Consider the following 27,031-nt stretch of genomic DNA (forward strand, 5'->3'; position numbering starts at 1 on the left):
ATTATTCAGATATGAATGATATCCTGTTGAAAAATGCAATCATGCTTGTTACTTGATGGATTAAAAATACAATAAACAAACAAACCCATGAGGCATCAATTTTTAATTGTAATTATATATAACGATTGCATGGGTTGCAATCTGCTGAGGGTCAAGATCAGAAAATATTATGGCTCTGTTCATATTACATACTAAGTCATCAGTCAACAATAAACCACAGCTGGCTGGGTTTACACTTAATCTTGAAGCCAATGGTTTATAAACCACATGGGCTGGGTTCATGCAATATGCTTAGCCAGAATCAAGCCAACGGCATTATGGCTCAACATCCTGCTTTCGTAACATGAAAACGTATTGCCAGAACAGAGAGATAGACAAAGGAAAAAAGTGTTCTGAGTGAAAAAGTTTCAGAATTAGTCCAGGAGGACCCACTGCAAGAGGCAGGAAGCCCTATATGCTTTGCCTTCCATGGCCCCTTCCTGCTGGCAGCAGGAGCACTGTCATGCATCTTCTGGCTGGACAGCCATCCAGCCATCCATTAGTTATTGCTGTGAGGTAGTCTCAGAATGACATACAGGCAGTCCTCACTTAACAACCATTCATTTAGTGGTGGTTCAGACTTACAATGGTGTTGGAAAAAAGAACTTACGACCAGTTCTCACACTTATAGCCATTGCAGCATCCCTTTAGTCATGTGATCACAACTGGCTTGGCAACCGGTTCGCATTTATGATTGTTGTAGTGTCTCATGGTCACACAATCACGATTTTCGACCCTCCTGGCTGGCTTCTGGCAAGCAAAAACAATGGGGAACCATGTGATTCACTTAACAACCATGTGGTTTGCTTAACACCCTTGGTGATTCACTTAGAGGCCACTGCAAAACAAGGTCATAAAATCAGGTCAGATTCTCTTAATGACTACCTTGCTTAGTGACTGAAATTCCAGTCCCAATTGTGGTCGTTAAGTGAGGACTGCCTGTACTGTTTGGGAGCTGTGGGAGCTGCCTGTACAGACAAGCTCTGCAATTATCTCCTGGTCCATTGCATGAAGAAACCCTTCAGACCAATGCATAGAGAGGAGCTGATCTGGGTAACCACCTGCTACAGATAGCTGCATATCTTAGGCCCAGTGAGGCTATTGTCTGTGAAGCTGATTGCTTAGTATGAACTTGTTAGGTATTAAAAGCAGCAGCAGAAACATTCTTAAAGACAACCATGTTGTCTGTGACCAGAAGGAGAGAGTCTTCTCCTGTATTTCTCCCAAGGTATGGTAAGAATAGAGCGCTCTATTCTTACAATCAATACTGCCACTATCAATAGGCCTGCCCAACAATGCTGAGGTTGGTTGCACGCTGTTATCAGCATAAGTGAGCACATGATCGGAATGCAAGTCTGCAAAAGGGCAGCCATCCTGCTGGGGAGAGATCAACACCAAGGCAGAAAATTTCTCATTAAGGTTGTTAGTTGAGAAGGCAGCTTTATATCTGGCCTGTCATTGTCAGCACTCTCCCCCTTCCCCAGTGATCTTAACTAGAACAGTAGCAAATTAGATGTCTTTCTTTTTCTGTCTCTTCTTTTCTGGAAATAAATTCTCCAAGTCATCAATCTCTCATCGTGGTAGCTTTGTATTTTGTCTGTGCATGAATGTATTCTTGCCTATTAACATTTTCAGATTAGCTAATAAGGCAATACAATTTCACATATTTCTAAATGGGTCAGGCAACATCTGCATTATGAAAGAAATCAATTTGCATAAATGTGAATGTTATTTAACATTGATGTAGTGCCATTTGCATATATTTATAATCTATGATCTTGTTGCTTTGGCTTACTAGTGTGGGCTGTGTGCTCATGAGGCTTTCATTTTCAGATAGCCTCTTCTTTGGCTCTTCTGCTGAGGAAACTGAAATGGCCTCAGCTGTCTGGCTATTAATATAGCCCCTCTTGTGAGATGCCAAGAAATTTTATATGTGGCTTCAGACTTCCAGGGAATAAATGGCAAACTGAAGACAGTAGAGACTGTGGCAGAATGAAGAGCTGGCGAGTAGACTGGCTCTTCGTAATTCCTCTCCAGACAAGGAGAGGACTTGAGATCACCCACAAGTGCTCCAGGCAGTTGCTCCTCATGAGGAGACCACAAGACAGCAGTCTCTAGTGGGTTTATAGCTCTGGTTGATGAGAGACTAGCCATCTTGCTCAAACCACAGTCAGTGCCTTTAAAACTGGGTTTGCACACTTCCTTTTCTATTCACTTTCAAAAATTGCTTGTTAACTGCTTTTCAGCTGTTAGGAACCTTTGGGTTGACAAGTTTTACAGCACCATGTAATGGGATGTGGGAATGACCTTGGGAGACTGGGCTCAGATACACTGCCTAGGAATGTCAGATAAGAGACAGCATAGCCCACAGCTGTGTAGCAGGTGGGGCAAGAGGCTCAGAAGATACCCTCCCTAGTTTCTCGGGGATAAAGGAGATGGGAGGAGAACTGTCCTTTAAGACTTGCAAGATTCTGTTAATGTAACCTTACAATAAAGTAGAATTAGCTGAACTGATTGTGTTTCCTGTCTGATCTACCTGGTAAGGCTGACACACTGGGTAAGTTTCCTTCAATCCTTAGCAAAAGAAGTTTTAAATACAAGTTTAAGGACTTTATTTTTTTTTTCTGGAATAAACAGCAAAAGGCTGATTAAAACTTTGATTTTAGAAAGTTACAAATGAACTAAGGGTTCAGATAAATTTGAAATAAGATTGTGGAATTATTTATAAAGAATCCTTCCCATGGGAAAATGCTTTTGTTTTGAATTCTTTTATTTAAAAAAACCATAATAAAGTAAGACTTTAAAAATTGGACACTATAGGGAACTAGAAGGAACAAAAGATTACAGTTAAAGGAGAAGAACACTCAAATTCAATGTACTAATGCAGAATGAAGCGAAATATTTTAACATTGGACATATTGAAGGATATTTCTGAACAATGGACCTAGAAATTAATTTTAAGAGTGTCTGCCTCTATAGATAGACTGTGTTTAAAAGATGCTATGGAAGAGGAACAAGTATTACCTGACATGATTGAGAATGATTTGAAAGTGGATTTTAAAATGACAGGCCTGATAGCTAGTTTGGGAATAATAAAAGTTAATGGAAAACTGAATGCAAGATAGCAGTATGAGGTGGCTGCAAAAACCAGAAATAAGTTTTAAGGTTTTCATCAAAATATATGTAACTCCTTAACACTTGGATCTGAGAATGTGATCAGCTAAGATACCAGTTACTACTCCACCCGCCCGCCCCCCATTCTAGATATTTTTTTCTCTTATCCTAAGACTCAGAAACAGTGTTTCACAGTAGCCTTACCCACTGTTAATAGAACCATGGTTTATTCAATTAATCTAATTTTCAAGGTTCACAGGACATGCCCAACCATAAACTAACTCCAAGGGATAACAATATATGTATGGCTAGAATGTAGTTAAAAGTACAGGCCCAGGACTATGTGTCATGCAAACACAACCATTGAAGGGGAACAAGATGTAGAAATTGAAGGCCCTTCATGCTGTAGGCAGTTACCCATGCTTGCTTTTATGACAGAGCACAGAACCAAATTAAATGGAAAATCAAAGCAACTCTCTAAGCCACAGAAATCTGTGGATTTCTTGTCCTACAGTATCTTTTTTAGACTAAGTGGAGCCCATTCTATACAACTGGAGAACAACAGGTTTGAGAAGGCCAGAATAAGAGGTGGGTTGAGAAACTGCTCTGAAACTAGAGTCCTTTATAATTCCTATCTAAATCCTTGTCCAATGCATCATATGGCTTGTTGTTCCCTTTCTCCTTGAAAGAGTAGCTGACTGCTTTTTTTCTGGCAGTACTCCTGTGCCATTAACATATTTGTAAAAAAAGCAGAAACTTAATGACTTAAGTTTTTACTACTTAAAAATTTAACTTTTACATGCAACAAGTTTTTTAAAAGGGTTGGGCCTTTGATTACATGGTGGTGGTGACTTTTTTGAACCCTCTGTGAATGCATTTGAAAAGTAGTATTCATAAGCGATTTTAAATTAAATTTAAATTAAATTAATTTTAAGACAGCTAGGATAATAGAAATATAAACTCCAAATGTACATTTGGATTCACCCATTAATTACTTCCAATCAGCCCTTTCAATAAGCAGAAGAACAGAGAAGCCATATTCAACTCATAATACAATGGGCTTTTAGCTTAAGAAATACACCAACAAAAGAATCAAATATCAAATATATCAATATCAAATATACTTGGGGGGATTTTTCCATAACAGAAGTTAACATTTTCTCCCTTCATATCTTTTCCTTTTTTCTTGATAAAACCATTGCTTATCTTCTCAGACATCCATACTGTGTTGGAAGGGGAGAGATGGAATTCAGATTTTAAAGGAAGTATAACACTGATATACTACATGTCATTTCTCTTGACTACTCTAACATTTTCTTTATTCAGTGTTTTTTATGCTTGTTAACCCATTCTTTTCTTTCTCTTAAAGTCTCCTGTTGACATCCTAATGCCACTGTTTGCTTTATGAATGCCATTCTATTGTATTATTAGCAGTATTAAGTAGGCAATAAAATATCTTTTAATCTAAAAAATGTAATATTACAAAAATATTTCTATAGGAATGAACAAAAAGGTATGCGATTTGTGCAATCTTAATTGAAATGAATGAAGAAATATGAATTTAATTGTTGAGATTTGCCAGTTTCATTATAAAATAACCTCCAGATTCATGCACTATTATATGAAAAAAACTAAAGATTACTAAAAAGGTATATCAGAACAGAAACACATCAGGTCCCATCCTTGATCCCAGATTGCTTCACATACTAAATATTACCATGCCAAAATAAAAGAGGAGGAATAACAAATATCAGAATCCCAAAAGAATGCTAGTGATGAAGGTCAAAAACCCATCTAGTTCGGCAGCCAGTGACATACATTCCAGAAGCTTACAGGGCTGTCTCTCTTCCAGTGGCTGGAATTTAAGATACATCTGGCACTGAAGATGTTGCCTAGTCTGACAATGAAATGTCTGCAAGAAAACAAGGCTCAGAGAGCAACAAGGACTCCAAAGATACATCTATTTATAATATTTGTAATTCAGGAGATAAATTCAAGAGATAGGATACAGACATACCTTTTCCCAATAGCTTGTTTCATTGCCCTGCTTCGTGGCAAATATATTCCCAACACAGCTGCAGAGCACCAGCTTGCAAAGGGTGATGTAAGATCATGATCCTGGAAATCTGTTTGCCCCATTGATGCAGCTAAGAAATGGGAAGATTGATTCACACACACGTCCCTTCATTTCCCATGATTTGATAAGTCACAATTAGATCTGTGAACTCTCTCAATTCAGAAGCAGAGTGGAGTGTCAGTATTGGTAAGGTGAAAGTTCTACCCATGGTGTTCGGTTACTAGTGACTCATTTTCATAAGTATTGAAATTTCTCTTTATGGTGATAGATTCTGGATAGTTCATTCTTAGATACAAATCACTTAATATTGCAAGGCTGATTTACCTGAACTTGTTTGTCACTTAGACTGATCACAAAAGTATAGAAAGCTGCCTTCTGATTAGCATTGACTTTTCAAAGTCTCAGAAGGTTTTCCTGCTCCTGAAACCAAGTTAGAGTATTGGATTGGGACCAGGGCAATCCAGATTCAAGGTCATCCTAAAAAGGAAAGGTCACTGAACATGCCCAATATACTCCATAGAGTGGTTGTGAGGCAAACAGGAAGTGGGATTTCTAGATACAATAATAATATTAATTACAACGTTTCCATAGCTTTTAATAATGTAACGATTCTACATATTTCAAACTGGCAATTTTACTATTCCGTTATTTTAAACAATTATTTAGTTGCCTTAGATAAACTGTATCATACTTTACTATATTAATTTTTATGCCCCAAATTCTTAAACTTTAACTTACAATTTTACTTGTACTGTTATATGATTTTAAAGCTTGTTGTACTTTAATCAATTGTGACCTTTTTGTTTTGTTTTGCTGGTCAATGACTGAAATAAAATGACTGACTGACTATATAAACTTAAGTTGGTGAGCTATGGTTCTTCCCCTAAGAATCGATCAGTCAAGTGACAAACAAGTTCAGATAAATCAGCCTTGCAATATTAAGTGATTTGTATCTAAGAATGAACTATCCAAGATCTATCACCATAAAGAGAAATTTCATATCACAGAAATGCTGTTCTTCAGTTCAGTCTGTCCATTCAGTGGATGGACAGTATATGCTATTAGCTTTTGAAAAGCAAAACAAGTATACAGCATATTCTTAGGTTTATGTCCTGTAGTAGAATAGATCAAATCTTTAGAAGCAGAGTCTGAGTGACATCTGCATTGTTCAGCATCAAATGATGATATGTATGTATGACTGAATCTTAATCCAATTCTGGATGGGCTCCTCTGAAGCAACTGGATGGCTCCTATGGTATTTTAGATTAGCATTATTCACAGCACTCTTCATTAACAATATAGCTACAATTAACAGATCAGTGCATTTCTGTGGGCATCTGTAAAAGAGGGCAAGGGATGGCAAGTAATAGAATATGTGCTATGAAGTTACAATGCAAACTGCCGTCCTAACATGCTGGCATTGGCATGCGATATCACAGTTCAAATATGCAAGGGCAGAGCTTGTGCTGTGACATCATGAAGCACATTATGTCATTTTAACATCATCATGGCTAGCTCCAGACACTTACAGATATAATCCCAAACCATATGGTTTTTCAATAGAAGCAGTTCTCAATATCTACCAGCAGCCACATACATAAATGAATTGCTCTTAAAGGAAGCCAAAAATCATAAATGGCTGGAAATGCCGGCTATATGTAAGAAGTTTGTTGCAAAGGGGCAATTTTGAATGTCCGTATTTGTAGTTAAACTATTAATATGGAATACAGATGGAAAGGAAAAAAAATTACTTTTTCAAAAAAGGAGGAGATAGGCCACTGTAATAGCAATGTTTGAAACAATGCTCAAATAGTAATGTTTGAAAGAGGTTGCCACAGTTTCAAACATTATGGCAATTCACCCCAAATGTCCAAGGTCCATGTTCAGTGGCTATTTTATATGTTTTTCTGAATGTATTGTCAGTTAAGAATACAATAACTGTTTACTCATAGGATCATAAATTTGTGTCATCCCTTTAGATTACTCATACTAATTGTGACATAATCTTTAATTTCAGTTTTAGCAGCTGAATATACCAGTTAGAGGTGAAAACACAAAGAACCTTCCTCTAATATTCAAGATATTCATCCATAATTGTGTGCTGCATTTACATTTGTTCTGTGGCTTTATTAATTCCTGTTTATGCATGTCATGGAATAGAATACAGACAGCAGACATGAAATATTTTAAAGTGGCTTAAGTCCACATTAAAAAAAACTACCACTAGAAAATTAGAATAGAGGGTAAAAAGGATGTAATAATTTTCTACTTAGACTTTTTTTTTTGCACAGGAAAAATTATATATATATATATATATATATTGCACAGGAAATATATATATAAATTTCATAATATAAAGAAGACCAAGCTGATGACAACAGGTAGAACAACCAGCCTTAGAATCAAAGTGGTGGATAATTTCTGACTTTTAGGATCAATCATCAACAGTAATGGAACAAGCAGTCAAGAAATATGCTGCAGACAAGCACGTGGAAGAGCAGCCATGAAGTCCTTGGAAAAGATATTCAAATGCCATAATGTGTCTATACCTACAAAGATCAGAATCGTGCAAGCCATTTCCTGTGACACTCTATGGAAGTGAAAGTTGGACTTTAAATAAGCAGGATAAGAAGAGTATTGATTCCTTTGAACTTTTGTTGGAGAAGATTCCTGAGTATACCATGGATAGCCATGAAAACAAACTGATGGATCATCAAACAAATCAACCCAGAGTTCTCACTCAAGGCACAAATGACCAGGCTCCAATTATCCTACTTTGGTCACAGTATGCAAAGACTCAGCTCTCTGGAGAAGGCTGTAATGGTGGGAAAGGTGGAAGGAAAGAGAAGAAGAGGATGACCAGCAGCAAGGTGGATGGACACAGTTACAGTGGCAATGAGTGCACTGTTGGGAGACTTGAATGAACAGGTTAGGGATAGATCATCAAGGAGAAAAACCTATGTGGTCGCTAGGAGTTGAAAATGACTTGATGGCACATAATCAATCAATCAATCAATCAATCACTATTTCAGGATTCCACTGTAGCCTCATTTTTCTGTACATGGCCAGCATGTCTGAATTTGGGGAGTTTTACCACAGCAGGATGCATTATCTGCAGTTTATGAAGAAAAAATTCACAATAATCATTTCAATGGTCTTACAGATAGAGTGATTACTTGCTTCTGACAAGAAATTTAATGGATCTTTCCACTTCATAGACTTCCATGTGCTGCTATTTCCTCCTCCTTGTCCTCCTCCTTCTCTTCCTCTAAACTTAATTGATGAAGAAGGGTAAGACAGAATAACTATGCAATTCCCTTTTGACTGACAGTGTCAGGAACTGTTCCTCTAGAAATACTTTCAGTCTCCAGAAATTGTTCTCTTTCTATACAGGATACTTCTTTGAGGAGTTTAATGTGGGACATTTCTTTCCCCATCCTGGTATTCAGAACTGTGTTGGGACTCCAAAGCCCAGAATCCACTTCCAGCATACCTAGAAACCTGAAGAATTCCAGTCCAGCATATTTGGAGAATGCCACATTGGAGAAATCTGGAGCATCATACCTGTTGGGTGCTGAATGGTTATTACTTCCCCTTGGTGGCAAAAAGAGGATTTGAGAAGGTGTACTGATAACTAGGCTTAAGCCTTTCAACTCTAAGCCATCATTTAACAAGGTCCTAGCACTTACCAAGATGGTTGTATTTTGGCTAATCTCTCACATCCAGTTCCATACTGAACATATCTAGGGCAAGTACTATCAAATAGACTGGTGAGGTGACTGATTACTACAGAGACGCGTGCCTACCAATAAGCTGGCTGCAATGTGTTTAAGGTACATCTCTTGAATAGCAGTTAATTTTTCATACCTGTGTATCCCTTGTCCCACGTTTCAAGTGCTAGTTATAGTAACAGTTTACAACAGGAGACTTTGTATCTTCTGTTGCCTTTGTGATTAAATATGGAGTAACCATTATATATAATGGTTTGAGGATCAGTCGTAAGTCTCCTTGTCCAGCACTGTCATAACTTCAGTGCTGCTTCATTCGGAGCCAATGAAGTGGCTGGTATGAATGTGTTTGCTGCCCCTCGGGAGAGTCTATTGTGTTTTTATGGTTTTTTGTAAGCCTCCCAGAGTCGCCATGTGTGAGTTGGGCGGCCTTATAAATCTGTTTAATAAATAAATAAAATAAATAAATAAAATATATAAGCCGTAGGTCTGCTTGAGACAGCTGCAATTGGCTTTGACAAGGTGCTTTGCAGAGGTGATGCTATTTGCTTTACTGAGGAGCTGCAGTGACACAATCAGCCTCATTGAGGTGCTTCACAACTTTCCAGTGGCCTCTTCCAGCATAGACACAGAAGCTTTGTTTCATACTATAAGAGGGGAGCCTTAATAGTTAATTGCTGTAGTATTATTTCCTTCTTTTTTTCTTTCTTTCTTGATTGTATAGTTTTAGTAAATAACATTATTGCTTTACTATTGTTTATTTTTGATGTTATGTAAATATATTGAGAGCTCTTCCACCAAAGTCAAATTCCTTGTATGTCCAATCATACTTGGCCAATATTCTATTCTATTCTATTCTATTCTATTCTATTCTACTCTACTCTACTCTACTCTACTCTACTCTACTCTACTCTACTCTACTCTATTTTGCTTCAAGAAGCAGCTTAAGGAGGTCTTCACTCCAAGCAAGCCTTATTTATTATTATTATTTCATCTTTCAATCATAATAAACTCACTCTACATAATAAAAAAGAGAATCTCAGTAATGGGTCACTAAACTTTTCCCCCTCCCCAACCTTCTCTTGAAGGCAATTTGCAGAGGTCAGATTGTTTAGCTAAAGCAGAAAGTGATTCTCTTTCCTCCTGCTTCTCTTGCCATCTGTCAATTTTGTCCTGGGAGGTTTTAATTGTTCTCGCTCCTGGCTTTGCCTCCAGATAACAAGCTGGGAGGCAGCAAGACTGGAGCCAATGAAGATTTCTTTTCAGTTTGGTTGAGGTTTCTTCTAGAGACAAATTGAGCCTTCGCTGCGGCTAACCTTTTTGAAAACAAATATCCTGTGTATATCATGGCTGCCCTTCTGCTTTCAAAACAGAGATACCTCATGTTCCTGTAGTTCTTTAATGTTTAAGTTCTTTCTTAGGGAGATATGGAGTTCAGAGCTGCACACAAGTAGATTTGTGTAGCAGTAACCTTTTTAGGATTTAAAGAAGGAGGAGGAAAAGGAGGAGAGGGAGAAAAAATGATGACATTGGAGTCCTTAATCTTTTGAAGATTAAGTTCTATTATTTTTTTAAACTCCATCTATACAGCATTTATCAGGTAGATGAGGAACAGATTGAAGGACAACTTTAAATACTGGAGCAAACATGATGGTTCTTAATGATGTCTACAGAACCCCAATATTTTACAAATTAAAAATGGCTGAAATCTCATGAGGCTTCAATATTCTTGTATGAAATCTTTTTAGTTTTTGAGCAGTCTTGCCAAGACTATTTAAAATCATCGTGTTGGGATGGTTGAAATCTATTGAGATTTGCCTGGTTTTAATATTGTTGAATGTTTTAAAATTTTAGTCCCTAAGCTATTACATGAGATTTCATAATAGTGGCTGGTGCCTGAAAGAACTGCTGATCCTAAAGTTACAGTATCTCATATTAATCACAACCATGACCAGTTTTGTCAGGAAAAATAAATCTCTGTTTCAGTTACCCAGCTGTAAAATTAGAACAATACTGATAAGTCATTGTCCTAAGGACAAATAAGAGGAATGAAGCAATCCATCTTCCATCCTTTGCCATGGTCCACTAATGGGCCCAGTTCAAAAACTTCCTCCTGTGTCATCACAGATAAGCAGGATTTTTTTACTAGGGATGAATGAGTCTATCAAGTTTAGTTTCTTTCAATTTCTCATTTCTCCACTAGTAAGTTTAATAACCATTCCCATTATGGTTTGCATGAAATGTTATATATTTGTGTGCGCATGTCTCAGAATATGCATCATTTTGCCTAATGAAACTTTTACAAACAAGTTTCCTTCTTGCAATTTGATTTTGCACATTAGGTTTATGAATATATGCATTTTTCCACAAACTTTCCTCTAGTATTTTTAATTGGTGACCCACATCACGAAATTCAAAGAAAGTCACATTTTAAAAAGTAAGTGTTTGATTTTCATATAGGGTCATTGAAAGGGAAAATTATTATGATCTGGAAATTTTGAGGGAAGAGCTATGTAGTTTCTCAAAATTCTCTAACCTATCTGTGAGCAGAAAACTGGAGATATAGTTTCATCATATTTCTCCTACACAGGAAATTCTCCCAACAATTTCTCAAGGTCAAACCTGCCATTAGCAATTACCTTATTTATTTGTTTGTTTGTTTATTTGTTTGCTTTTTCTAAGATCTTTTCCTTTTCCTGATTCTGCAGGTATCTGTAAGAGCAACCCTGATGACAGCTTGCAGAGACCAGAGTTGTTTTGTTTTTAAGGAAAAATATTTTATCCGAAAAATATCTCCTGGAAAGTTTAGCTAGTTCTACTTCAGGCAACACTGAAACAATGCGGAGGGGTGTCCCAAATTAACTTTCTGCTCAGTTCTCATGCATTGTAACTAAGGATTATAAGCCATAATGAAACTCCCTATCAATTAATAAACCTCCCCCCCAAAATTTGCAAAGGTTTTTATATTCATCCAATTTTATCAATAGGAGCATAATTAATTACATACACTGATTAACCATCAGGAGTATTTTCTGTTAACAACTGGGCAAAGATAGGAAAAGCATGAAGCTGACATGTATAAAATATATGGAAAATCATTTGGGAATTCAGTCTCCCAAGTATTGTACACCCTTTAAAAAAGGGTTAATCAGGTCTCAGAAGTTGCTAGGTAACTGGGTGATACATTCATAGTATGATCAGTCGATGAGAGTTTGATTTTTACATTACAAGCTCATCAGACTAACAGCAGCATTTTTATCTTTGTCTTGTAAAATGCAAAGCAACCTATCACCACATAATTAACAATGCTAATATAATACTTGGCACTTTTTATTTCCCTGCCAAAGCATGGTTTGTGAATAAAAAAAATACAAAGCTTTAAGTAAATTGTAGTTTCCCAAGATTTAGCCTTCTATTCAGATATTTCCTTTTTGAACATTTTTAAAGCCAGGTGTCTAACAAGCACATAGATATCTAAGAGAACCACGTACAGGACACTCTTTCCTATGTACTTTCCTGGACATTGTATCTAGGTGCTGAATCTGTGAGCCAGCAGGGTATGAATAAAAACACTAGTGACCCCCAGTCAGAAATTGTTGGAATTTATTTACCAGTTAAATTTATGGGTTATTAAATTCCGGTTATATTTTTACACCTAGCGATCACTGCATATCTGACCAAAGATAGGTTGAGATGGCTTACTTGTAAACAAAAAAGAAATGTTCTGTCAATTACAGTTACGCTCTGAACATTTTCCACCCTATTTACAGACTGGACAGAGAAATTGAGGTGGTGGTGATTCTTTGAATTTTTCAAAGAGAGAATGAATTCAACTGTGTTCTTGTGGTGAGGATCACTATTAACAGTAGAATTTAGTTTTTTCTAAGGTTCAAAATTTTAACAGTAGCAATTTTATTGGTGGGATAGCCACCATTTTATGTTCTTTACACCTGGTCTTATCTTCAGGAAAATAGTAACTGCAACCACAATTAAAAATGGTAGAGGGAGAGTATTCCAAGAAAATATTGCAAAAATATCCTCCTTTTTCTAGAGGGGTGAGAAAAATGAAAGGAGAAATTTGCCCTGAAAAACAATGTTCTGATAAATTTTACTTGAGCTTTAACTAGTTTAAAACCCTTAGTTTAATTAGCATGGCTTGAAAGGGGCCACTCTTTGTTGATTTGGTCCAGGTAGTCACCTGTGGCTGTGACCTTCTCAGCAGTTAGAAGCAGACACATAAGTAAGCAAGTAGGCATTCTGCATAAAACTCCAGATGAATACTTAATTTCTGATAGATCTGAGGGTGTGTGTGTGTGCAGAATGCATGTTTTGTTGCCCTGGATATTGTACACTAATGATAAATTACTATTTTTCCTTTTATATTGCAATTTGTCCTGAATTATTTAAAGTTAGAGAGCAATATCAAAATTCTTAGCAAATAAATAATAAATTGCCCACCTGTTGTGAATTAATCACTCATGTTTTGAATGTAAACATTTGATAAGTGCTCTTTATGGGCAAGCAAGTGAACTATTGACAGTTTTTATATACTGAGATGTTGAGAAATGGTGAAAATGTCCAAGCAGGGACAACCAAATTCAACTCAATAATGGAACTGACCAGTTGCTGCAACTTTGCTGCTTGAAGCTACAAATATCCACAATTGCTTTCCAAAATAAAGGTTGCCCTGAGCAGCAAAAACATGTCTCAGAAATTCAGAAAACTCCTTCATCCAGATAAGACTCCCGAAGACCTTATCAATGATAAACCAGATCATACCTTCCCTAACAGGGCTGAGGTCATGTTTTGCTGAAGTTTTCTAATGCAAACTCTCACATCTCCCCCATTTCTTGCCTTATTTCAGGACTGAATTTTTAACTTTACAGAGCTGCTTAAACATGCCAGTGAAATACCTTTCTTCCAAATATATAGGATTATCCCACATAATGACGGAGGGTTAATCCTGCGTGTAATCTCTGAACTCCAAACAATTCCAGTCTACAGTCTTGCCTGTTCACACTGCATGAATCTGAGTCATTGCCTTTTTCTGGGAGGGGGGAAAAACTATCCCTGTTGAATTTAATAGACAAAGGAGGCATGGACAAAATTGTGATTTGCCAAGCCAAGTGCTCTAGCCATGTCACGATATCTGCTTTCTCAAATATATGATACACCCTATTTTTGTAATCCGTACTGTGAGTGAAAAGGGAGGTGGATCAAACCACTGGTTATTTTCATCGACAGAACTGAAAAGAAGCTCCCGAGGAATGTTGTGAATGTTAGAAAATCAAAAACAAAGAAAATGAGATGTTTGGTATTGACGCTTAAGGAATCTGCAGCATGCACTCATTAAAACAAAACTCCTGTTTAAATAAATATGAATGTATAGAAATGTTTCTTTTTCCCACAAGTTTCAGTATTGATTCCAATCTTAAAGTGCAGCTCATACGAAAAAGTAACAAATGTAATAATTTGTACACATGCGTAATGGTTTTTAGACCAGATTACAATGGAAAGGTTAAAACAAAGAAAACAAGTACCTGGCTGGCCAGGTGAGAAGGAAAAGAAAATGGTGATATGTGTGCATGTGAATTGATTTGATTTCTACCATTTTAGAAGGACAGGTACCCCCAGCTCCCCCAGGGACGAGTCCGTCACCTCTAGAATATCATCCATCCACCTTGCCCTTGGTCGGCCCCTCTTCCTTTTGCCCTCCACTCTCCCTAGCATCAGCATCTTCTCCAGGGTGTCCTGTCTTCTCATTATGTGGCCAAAGTATTTCAGTTTGGCCTTTAATATCATTCCCTCAAGTGAGCAGTCTGGCTTGATTTCCTGGAGGATGGACTGGTTTGATCTTCCTGCAGTCCAAGGCACTCTCAGAATTTTCCTCCAACACCACAGTTCAAAAGCATCTATCTTCCTTCTCTCAGCCTTCCTTATGGTCCAGCTCTCGCAGCCATAGGTTACTACAGGGAACACCATTGCTTTAACTATGTGGACCTTTGTTGTCAGTGTGATGTCTCTGCTCTTAACTATTTTATCGAGATTGGTCATTGCTCTTCTCCCAAGGAATAGCACTGTTAAACAACCACTATATCAGTAAAACATCAATAAAATCAACAGAATTTAGGAATAGAGCAAAAGCTCTTAACTGCATCCACTGCAATATGCTCTAGTAATTCTTAAATGCTTAACAAAATAGGTCTGATTTGGTTCAAGGCTAAAATATCAGTAAGACTGACATCAGGTGTATTTCTTAAAAGATGGCATTTCATATTTGGACATTTTCAAGTACAAAGTCATGCCTTGGGTCCTATTGACAGTAAATTGCAGTTAGTTGAGTACAGATCCTTGGAGTTAATTAACTTTACTAACCTTCCACCTTAAGCTGTATAATGCATTACTACATATTTCCATATACTGTAGCATTCAGCCAAAAATTCTGATTTAGTTTGATGAAGGAAAATTTGCTTTAGGAGTTTGTTCAAAGTAGAACAAAATTCTCACGGGTTGAGAATGGTATTCTTGAATTTAGTTACCTATGAGGCAACCATAGCTCTGAGTGTGTGTGCATGCACATACATGCACATGTGTAAACTCTGCCTTTTATACCACTATCTCTTCTCTATTGGTCTGCAGCCTCTCTAGCTTTCCATGTTCCATTTAAACTCAAGGAAACACAGAGAGAACTCCTGCAACAGGGGTTTTGCAATTGTAATGTGGCTGTTACTCCTAAAGGAAAATCCTCCCCTTGAGAAATTCTTGAAGAATTAGGAGAAGTCATCTACCAAATTTTATGGAAAAATTTAAAAGACCATGTGTATCCAGCTCTTTATTCATATACTTTCTAATCACTGTTTGAATCTTCATTTTAAAAAAAAAGGGAAAGAGTTTATATAGGAACAATCCCCCTCAGTTTGCAATAATGAAGTCTTTGAAATATTTGGAAGGGTCACAATCAGATGATGATAATGATGACTGTCTAGGACTTATAAATATGGCCTGCAACTGTCACTCAGCCAGCAAAAGAGGCTTGCTGTAAAACTGGCAGCTTGCAACATAGCATGCTAAAAGTTGAAGTGCTGGCAAATGCATTCAAGGATGGCTTGCTGGGCACAAGTGAGGAAATAATAGCGCAGAGTGCCACAATAAATTGGATGGGCTTGTCAAAGCCAAAGCAGATAAAAACGTTGCCATGGTAATTGGACTATCCAAATATACAGAGGCGGTGGCTGCTTGCCTTGCCATATGCTGGGCACAGGGCTTGGATACCTTTTTGAGCTTGACTTGAGATAAATGCTCACCCTTGAGTTATCAGGGAAAACATAAAATGAATGTGCAGTGTGAGATGCTATTTGCACTTATTCTTAAAGACAGTGGGAGGGGAGGAGAAAGCCACAGGAAGGTGGAGTGATTGATTCCACTCTCTTCTGCATAATGGTCAGCCTTACTGATTTGATCGATTTGCAGTTACATTCAAAGATAAATGCTTCCTTAGATTAAGGAGCCGATAGCCTACTTCCTAAACTGAGTGAAATTCAAATGAAGTGTGTTGACTTGTGTGCCACTGGGGAATGGAGTAGAGTGTCACAACTTGTGACATTTGGAAGACAATCCTGTCTGGGGTAGCAAACATAGCCATAAGAAGTTCAAAAACATTCAGAGGATGCTCTTAACAGGAACAGGATGAAGAGGGAAATGAAGATTATAGACTAATACTCTTCCTGCCCCACAAGGATAGCATTGTTGGTGCACTCACATAAGCAGCCCCAAACATTTGTTACCTGAAACAAAGAATCTTATTGGATAAGTAGTTGAATCTTTCTTCAACATTGATAATGGAGCTGCATGTTCTACCACAAGAGCCAGTTTGGTGTAGTGGTTGAGGCACCAGGCTAGAAACCAGGAGACCATGAGTTCTAGTCCCACTTTAGACACAAAACCAGCTGGGTGACCTTGAGCCAGTCCTCTCTCTCAGCCTTGGGAAGGAGGCAATGGCAAACTACTTCTGAAAATCTTGCCAAGAAAACTGCAGGGACTAGTCCAGGCAATCACCAGGAGTCAAAACTGACTCAAAGGCACACACACAAAAAGTTTTACCACACAGTGCAGGCACTATGATGTCCAACTCTCTTCCACAATAAACTGTTGCCACATGAGGTGACTATCTCATTTTGCCTAAGAGTAGGGCCTTCCCTATGCACCTGATATGGTGCTACAGGTTATATTGCTGTTGTTGTTCAGTCGTTAAGTCATGTCTGACCCTTCGTGACTCCATGGACCATAGCACGCCAGGCCTTCCTGTCCTCCACTGGCTCCCGGAGTTTACTCAAATTCATGTTCATTGCATTGGTGATGCTATCTAACCATTTCCTCCTCTGCCATCCCCTTCTCCTTTTGCCTTCAGTCTTTCCCAGCATCAGGGTCTTTTCCAGTGAGTCCTCTCTTCGTATTAGGTGGGCAAAGTATTTGAGATTCAGCTTCAGTATCTATCCTTCCAATGAACAATCAGGGTTGATTTCCTGTAGGACTGACTGATTTGACCTCCTTGCAGTCCAAGGGATTCTCGAGAGTCTTCCCAACACCACAGTTAGAAAGCATTAATTCTTTGGCACTCAGCCTTCCTTATGGTCCATACATCTCTCACAGCCATACATCACTACTGGGAAAACCATAGCTTTGATTATACAGACCTTTGTTGGCAAGGTGATGTCTCTGCTTTTTAATATGCTATCTAGGTTTGCCATAGCTTTCCTCCCAAGGAGCAGGCGCCTTTTAATTTCGTGGCTGCAGTCACCGTCTGTGGTGATCTTGGAGCCCAAGAAAATAAAATCTGTCACTGCTTCCATTTCTTCCCCTTCTATTTGCCAGGAAGTGATGGGACCAGATGCCATGATCTTAGTTTTTTTAATGTTGGGTTTCAAGCCAGCTTTTGCACTCTCCTCTTTCACCCTCATCAAGAGGCTCTTTAGTTCCTCTTCACTTTCTGCCATTAGGGTGGTATCATCCGCATATCTGAGGTTGTTATTTCTTCCAGCAATCTTAATTCCGGCTTGTGATTCATCCAGCCCAGCATTTCTCATGATGTACTCTGCATATAAGTTAAATAAGCAGGGTGACAATATACAGCCTTGTTGTACTCCTTTCCCAATTTTGAATCAATCAGTAGTTCCATGTCCGGTTCTAACTGTTGCTTCTTGGCCCTCATAGAGGTTTCTCAGGAGACAGGTAAGGTGGTCTGGTACGCCCATCTCTTTAAGAATTTGCCACAGTTTGTTGTGATCCACACAATCAAAGGCTTTAGCGTAGTCAATGAAGCAGATGTTTTTCTGGCACTCTCTTGCTTTCTACATGATCCAGATTATATTAATGAACTGTAATTGCCAAGTAATACAAACAGATGGATTTGACTTATTCTCTGAAATTTATGATGGAGAGAAATTTTCTATGAGCAGAGAAAAGGAAACAAAAGAAGTCTCTCTGTTCCAATATCTCTGTGCATGCATCTTGAACTAAGATGTTTGGGATATATGGAACAAACAAAAACCTTGGTTCTGCCCCTGCTAAATTGAACTGGACATGTGCCAAGAACAAGTCTTCCTGCATACCATTGTTCATAAGGAGACTTCCACATGCTCATGAAGATATGAAGCTACATGATGCGTGACTCTAGGAAAGAGATGTGATAGCATAACCCCATCTCATGTCTACCTCTTGTTTGTATGTACAACCTAACTGCTACACACAAAAATAAAGGAGTGAATAATAATGGTCAATTATAATAAAGACAGATGCAATATTCCAAAACTGATCATGGTAAAATCCTTGACTATGATGTGAATCACAATGTGATACATATACCTATGTCTATAAATGGTCACCCTACTCGCTTTTTGTCTAAAATGGGACCTTGCCTACCCCACATCCCACCCCTCAAAGAACAAATATTTTGAAAATAATGGCAAAAGTATACTTGGGAAGGAAACTAGGTCAGTGATTGATATGACTAATAGCCAAAAGGTATCAATCTCTCTGGTTCAGACTGACCCAAACTGTATAGGGAGGTGAATCGATGAATCCAGCAATCACCTCTTCTACTCTTAATGTTTCACTACCTTAATCCATAGCATAACAGATCTATAAATATCCATTCACTTCACAATTAAAGTTATTCAGTCAGCTTTTAGGAGAGATAACTACAAAGATCCAAGCCTGAATTGAGGTGAGGGTTCTGCCTTACTGCTGCACCTATACACTAGATTTCATCTCCATATATTAAAAGCCTAAAGGTCACAGGTGTGTTCAAAAGAAATGAAATGTGTTTGCATGGGGGAGACAAGGATAACAAGAAAGCCTATCAGGAATCTCAGTTTGAAAGAAAACAATTAACATCTTTGTGGATAGAGACCTGGCTTGAAGGATTTGGTGACAAGGGCAGCAAGGGCAAAGAAAGTCATATTTAAGAGTAAGATGCAGTCTCTAGTGGGTCATTTGAATTTCATCTGCAGGGTAATTTCCACGCCATTTAGCCTTATCCATAGCAGGAGTAAAGGGGACTAAACAGATTATTAAACTGACAAAGTCATACAAGGGGTGGGGAGGGATTCAGCCATGTGGGCAAGAGGCATGATAAAATTCAATGATACGCTAGGATAGGTTAGTGACAAATTGGGGATTTTAAGTATTTACAAAACGATATGGTACCAGTGGAGAAAAGGGCAGTAATATATACATCTAGGATTTATGGTGTGTTGAAGATTTATCTTATAAACAGAAGACAGGATTTACACACACACACACACAAAATGGAGTGGACTGAAACAGTTCTCAGTAATGGTTGGGTGTACAACTGTGCTCCTATACTTCATTTTGTTTGACATTTAAAGCATCACAGATTCCTTATCAGTCAACAGTGGATGCAGGAATGATGAAAGTCTTAGTCCCTTAATTGATGCTATTAATTGACTAATTTACTAAATACAGTTTAAATATATGGATTTTTAATCGGATTTTCAGCAAAGCACTCCCTTGTGGATGGTGTGCTGTGTTGGTGACAAGCAAACTGTATACTTATTTTGAAATAAGCAATGCATTAGAGGTAATTTTTTCAACAGTTTGTGTTGTTGTTGCTTAAAGCAAGTGAAATTGCCTTCATTCAGGATCCTTAAAGCATCACCTATGCTTTGATTGGTTTATTAATCTCTTACATGCATGACACACAATTTATTAAACAGCTCCAAAAATACACATCTTGGAAATTCAGTGTTTAAATTGATAGTTTTCACAGTAATATACACCAATTTTGTATAACTATAAAATGCAGCATGGGTAAATAAGAACATTAAAATTTAATTTTGTTATGAGATGTACACCTCTTGATTATATGTGGTGAAGTTCTGGAAGAATAATGTAGAATTCTGCATATAGTTTCAACTACATACTGAATTTGGCAAATGAAATTAACTTCATTTTACCAATCTGGATCTTCCTCCTAATTCAAGGGTAGGAAAACTTCAGCCCCTTTCTGCAGCTTCTAGAATTCCCCAAGATCATGCTGCTGAAATTTGGAAATAAATCACTGATTTTTCAGTAGTCTGATATTCCCCATTCACTTTTTTAAAAAATAAGGGCAAAAATGCATAAAGTACAAAATTGCTCTCAAAAATAAGGGCAAAAAATAAAAGCAAAAGGAGGCACATTAAACTGTGTTATGCTTAATGTCTATTTTGCCATTTTAACTTTTTTGGACCCCAACCAAAGCAAAATATACAAAAAGCAAGTCACATTTTCTGCAACCATCTGCTTGGGTGACATGAATACATTACTACTGCACTCTCTGAAGCCAACCTAAACTAAAGTTAAACCAAGAAAACAAAACAAAACAAAAACCCCACAATCCCTGGCTAGTTTGCCATCCTGGTCCTAATATGTTGAAAGTTTTTCATGATGCTATTTCATATGGCTGCAGAGAGAATATACGAAAGGTCTACATATAAGAGAAGCATATATCACCTGGGTCTTTCCATTCCATTGACATGGGAACAGAACCATTCAGATACAAGTTACAGATGAATAAAATAATGGTTTCAGAAACAATCAGAAGGCAGATCAGAATCTGTAAGCATATTACTAGGGCCACAAGTAATCTTCAAAACTTTGGGTACAACCTTCAGAGCTTTCCCAAAAGTGCTATAATGGAAGGCAGAAAGTGTTAAATCTGAATAACTTCAATTTTTCTAATAAAAACAAAACAAAGTAGATCCTGCAAGCCTGAAGTCAATTTACCCTTAGCTAATATCATGTGAATATCATGAGCTATCAAAATCTAACTTTGCATGTTCTCCAAAGACTCTTTTACATGCTTATAATATTCAGAACATCATTCATGACACTGTTTCCTAATCTTGCTATTTCCATACGGGTGGACTTCAAACTTCAGAATTCCACAGCCAGCATGGCCGTAGAGGAGAATTACAGGAGCTGAAATCTACACACCTGAAAGTTGCTAAGGTTGGGAAACCCTGGGTATGATCTCTTTGTCATTGTTCGAATAGGTGAGTTACCATCTGTTTTTTGGTAAAGTTCTTCTGCAAGAAAGGTACTGATAGATCTTTTTCCAGCATTGGAATGCAAGGTTGGGATAAGTATTTCCTATCTAATTTCTGTCTATTGTGCAAAAATTAGAGGCACAGGAAATCTACCAAACAAGAGGTGGCAACCCTAAATGAGATTTCCTTTATTTGGGTAGAAAGAAGTTAGAAGCAACAGGGAAGAAAAAATGGACAACAGCTTTTATGTACGGTACAATAAGTAGCCACTAAATGTAGTTATGGGTGGATATTTTGCTGGGATGGAGCCCTTCACCAGCCTGAGCCAGACTTCTTGTCCATAGTTCAGTTCCAATAAAGCATCTCCAGTAACTACTCTAGTGACATATTTGTCATCACTTCCATTTTCAGACCGGAAAGCTAGCTTGTCTGTTCCATCGACCACAAGATAGCCAGAGATGAATGGGCTGCTTGATTCAATGTTATATTCAAAGACATATACTCCCAAGTATGGTACGCGGAACCTTCCATTTGCTGGGACATAAGAGGTCCCATAGTTGACATCCAGATTGTTAAACCGAATAGGACCGGGTGTGTTCATCCCATAAGTGTGTGAAGCAAAAAAGGCTATCATCGGGGCATATCTGTAAGATCCTTTTGAGAAATCTGCAAAATAAAAAACAATCAAAAAATATGGTCAGAATGTAAAAACTGGGTAGAGTTTTTGAACAGAACGAGACATGATGGCAGACTTGGACACACAATTGCAAAGTCCAAAATCAAAGAGAGAAGAGACCTCAAAGCTGCAACGAGGCTCCACTGAGAACAGTTGTTAAAGTTTTAGAACTCTTTCTGAAGATCACCCTTGATGTGATGCCATTCTTACAATAATCCATTACATGAGTGCTTTTTAAAGATAATTGCAGGCATACAGGCATGTTTCAGGTTGACAGGGAGCTTTAGCCCTTTTCTGTAGTCCCAATCTTCATGTGACTTACCTTCATCTGCTATTACACTCATAAAAGGCTCCCGATGGAAGATTTTTAAATTCTTTTTGTTTGTAAAAATTTTAAAACTCGCACTATAGGATCATCTTTTTCCAGTTGTTTCTACCCATTCAGTAAGATCTGGCAGGCTTGGCATACAGGTAGCCCTCACTTAACAACTGCAATTGGGACCAGAATTTCAGTCGCTAAGCAATATGGTCATTAAGCAAGGTATCATGTGACCAGACCAATTTTATGACCATGTTTACCACAGTTGTTAAGCAAATCCATGGTTCCCTATTGATCTGGATTGTTGGAAGCTGGCTGGGAAGGTTGGAAATCATGATCATGTGATTGATCACAGGATGCTGCAACCAGTCATAAATGCAAGCCAGTTGCTAAGCACCCAAATCATGATCGTGTGGCTGCGGGGGTGGTGCAATGGTCATAACTTTGAGGATGGGTCATAAGTAACTTTTTTAGCCCCATCATATCTCTGCACTGTCATTAAACAAATGGCCATTAAGTGAGGACTACTTGTACTTCAGATCTCATCAGCGAAGCAGTACAGGTCATTAGATATAGGCCTTCTCTGTGGCCTCTCCTGTACACTGGAGAACCATCCCCCCTGAATTCCATATGGACCCCACCCTGTTTGTGTTTGGAAAGCCTCAAAGACTTGGCTTTGTCAGAAGACCATGGGTGGTTTGTGACCATTTCCTTGTTGGTTTCCTATCTGAACAGTCTCCATCCATGCTATTTTCGTTTTTGTTTTTAAAAAATAAATTGGAAATTGTATGATTAGTGTTACAATCTAGCTTAGTTCTTGATTAAAGCTGGGGACAATTGCATTCCAAAATTCTTTATCAAATGTGTGGAGAAACACTGGGAGGATAATTTTTCAATGGGGCAAGGAGAATGAAAAGCATGAGAAATCAAGTTGGCTGAAGGCTAGTGATTGTACAATAAAAGGCAGGGTGTTCATACATGGACACACACCTTTTGGCTTATAATTCAGTTAGGGCAAGAACACCACACTCCTTCCATGACAATTTCTCTGAAATTTACAGCTTTTCTGAAAGAGTTTCAAAAACAAATCCTCTTTCATCAAACTGAATGAGGGTAATATGGGAAAAATGCAGGAGAATATCTCTGCCCAGTAATATTCTCTATCATCCATCCTTTCTTTCTCCATATTGTCACTTTGCTGCAATTTTCCCCACCTCCCCAGAAAGTAGTAGCCATTTGGGAGAAGCAAGAGAGGGGAAATCAGCATAATGCCATCATGTCACAGAATAAGTTTAATGAGAAAGGAGTGCAAGAGATCTGTACTCGGAGATGCTATTTTCAGCATTCGCCCTCTAAGCCTGCCATAACATCCCAGCCTGCCTTTTGTTGTCTTCTCCTCATGCGGAATTGCTGATTTAAATGGGATCAGCTTCATATGGCAGACACAGGTAGAGTTATAAACTTTCCCCCAGGCTTCCTGTCAAATCCTCAAGAACTAAAGGAAAAAACAAAAATGAATTCTTAAATTGTAAGGAAAGCAATTTTCTTCACAATTAATGTCAAATGCACCAGAAAGAGTGTGTGTGTGTGTGTGTTTGTGTATTGGTGTGGCAAGACGGACTGTACTAAAATTGTAAGCACCCTTTAAGTGCTTTCCTTCCTCTTTAAGCCTAACACACCTCAGCATAAGGAGGGCAGGGAGATGGTTAAAAGCCCTGGGTTTGGAATAGCTGGGTGTGTAGGAGAAGCAGAAGACAGAAGGAAGCAAGGGTGAGAGCAGCAGTCAAGGCTTGTAGCAAAGGTAGAGAAGGAGTGAGTGAGACTTTGTCCACTTAAAGGGGAACTAGGTTCTAAAGGTAGTAGTAGAATTGTTAGTAGTGTTTCATAGCTATAGTAATAGTATAGTGAAAGAATAGCTTAGTGATCTACATGTATTAGAGTAGACATAGTTAGAGTAGTAATAGTAGTAATTCAAATTTCTATCAACTGCCCAGAGTCCCCTTTTCAGGAGAGATGGGCAGTGATAGAAATTTGGAAAATAAATAAATAAATAAATAATATAGGTTAGTATTAATTGGTCACCTAAGTAAGAAAAAAAACTTTTATACTGTTACTGGTGGTTTTATAAGTCAAAGAATTCCCCAACATAAAAGGGGTGAACGAAAAGGTCAACTTGTGCAGTGTCTTCTTGGGAACGTCTTGGTGAGTCTGAGTAAGCTAACCTTTGGGTTTCAAAGGAACCTGTGACAATTGGACAGGCAGGTACTGGCCAATCAACCAGACATCATGGTAGTAGGACCAGAAGACAGCAGTGGTGATAGATGTAGCGGTGCCAAGTGACAGAAACATCAGGAAGAAGGAGGATGAGGAGCTGGAGATGTACTAGGGCCTGTAGGAGGAACTAGAGAGGATGTGGAAAGTGAAGGCCAAAGCACTCCCAGTAGGTGGTAGGGGCACTCAGGGCTGTGACTCCCAAGCTCTAAATAAACCAACACTCCTTTAAATAGATGGTCATGGAGAACCTTGTTAATGAGTTGCATAAAAACTCCAGAAGCCCCTGAAAGTCCAAACAGAAGAACCTTATATTGGAAGGACCACAAAGGACAATTAAAAGCAGTCTTCCATTCATCCCCCTCCTTGATGCGAACACGGAAATACGCTTCCCTTAAGTCCAGTTTGGAAAAAAAATTCCCCTTAGCTAAATGAACTAGATGTCCGGTAAGGGGTACTTGGAAAATGTGCAGATGGCATTCAAGCCTTGGTAGTCCATGCAAAGTCTAAGAGTCCCATCCTTTTTCTCACAGAACAAAACTGGCGCTCCACAGGGGAATTGGGGGGCTCAATGAAGCCATGCGCCAAATTCTTGTCAATGAACTCATGCAAAGCTGCCAGCTCCTTCTGGGTCAAGGGATAGATTTTGGGCTTGGGTAGCTTTGCCTCTGGGTCTAGTTCAATGGCACAATCAGTCTTACGGTGGGGGGGGAAGCTGGTCTGCTTCCATTTCTCCAAATACATCTGCAAAATACACATACTGGGGAGGCAGTCCCTCAAGCTGTGCTGGCTCTGGCATTGCTTGACCAACTCCCACCTTGCATTCTTGAGTCTGGTTGGAAACTTGGGTAGGTGTTCATCACACAGGTACTGGCCAATCAACCAGACATCATGGTAGTAGACAAGGACCAGAAGACAGCAGTGGTGATAGATGTAGTGGTACCAAGTGACAGCAACATCAGGAGGAAGGAGGATGAGGAGCTGGAGAAGTACCAGGGCCTGAAGGAGGAACTAGAGAGGATGTGGAAAGGGAAGACCAAAGTGGTCCCAGGGGTGGTAGGGGCACTCAGGCCTGTGACTCCCAAGCTGGGAGAGGGGCTCCAGCAGATCCCAGGAACAAGCTCTCTGTCCAGAAGAGTGAAGTGCTAGGAACAACTAAGATACTGCGCAAAACCCTCAAACTCCCAGGCCTCTGGTGGAGGACCCAAGGTTGAGGAAGACACACACCACCCTTAGGGGTGAGAAGGGAATTGTGTGTGAGAGAGAGACAAAGAGAGAGACAGAGAGACAGAGAGAAACAAACAAACAAACAAAAAACAGGTAGAAAATTTCAGTCCTGTGCTGCTTTATTGGGGAGTGGGGGGTAGGGGGAGAACTATTATTATGATTCTTTCCTCCAATATTTGTATCACACACTTTTACAGAAGTAACAAGTTTGCATCTGCTGCCCAGCCCAAAATTTGCTCACAAGATGCCAACTATATATGAGACATTTATGATGATGATGAATAAGAGAGGAGGAGGAGGATAAACAAATCCTTCCACCAATATAAATATGACTGAAATTAGCACATTTCTTTTTATGGCCAGGGTCTCTGTGACTGTTGCTGTCTATTTGGATGGAAGAACATCTAATCAGATACAAATTCCTTCTGATTTTTACAAATACTGCAATGTGTTAAGGGGCTTCCCACAAATTACTGTTGAAAGGCATGACTAAAATGTAAGATGTGATTATGATATATATCAAGCAAAATACACATCAGATTTTTTTTCTCTGACAGGTATAATTGCACAGGCCAGCTCCTGGCCTGTGGCTTTGTTGGGCAGCTGCTAGGTTCCCAAACTAGAAAATGCCTCTACTAATGCCTAATTAAACAATATTTTTCACTGGATGTTTGTGAGCAGAAGAAGCCAACAATGCCCTAAGTGAAAGATGCTCAAGCTAAGGTCTGAAACATTGGAGTGATTCCCAGGGCTCTCCAAATGTTGCCATCAAATTTTAATTTTTAAAGTGATGGGAGGGAAAATTACTTAGTTCATCATATTAAATATATTAAAATTTAATTGCACATATCTGTAAATGAAAGCAGCATTTATTTGTCCTGGCTGTACCCATTATTTTTGGCATGTGACCCTTGGCATATCACTCAAAGCCAAGAGTGGCCCTTGGACCAAATAAAATTGGATACTTCTGCCCTAAAAGCAGTGCTGCATTCAAAGCATTGTGACCAATTAGAACAGTTGATCTGTTCCCTT

General features: G+C 38.5%; 1 protein-coding gene across 1 annotated transcript in view; it reads right to left on the reverse strand.

The window, feature by feature from the left end:
- Window positions 1-20,135: 20,135 nt before the first annotated feature.
- MMRN1 (multimerin 1) overlaps window positions 20,136-27,031 on the reverse strand; it is an 85,342-nt gene continuing 78,446 nt past the window's right edge. Inside the window, exon 8 of the mRNA XM_063310832.1 lies at window positions 20,136-22,172. Within this exon, the coding sequence (XP_063166902.1) occupies window positions 21,751-22,172 (422 nt within the window). The 3' untranslated portion in view covers window positions 20,136-21,750. The remainder of the gene's footprint in view (window positions 22,173-27,031) is intronic.

The sequence above is a fragment of the Candoia aspera genome, chromosome 8, assembly GCF_035149785.1.
Source record: "Candoia aspera isolate rCanAsp1 chromosome 8, rCanAsp1.hap2, whole genome shotgun sequence".
NCBI lineage: Eukaryota > Metazoa > Chordata > Lepidosauria > Squamata > Boidae > Candoia > Candoia aspera.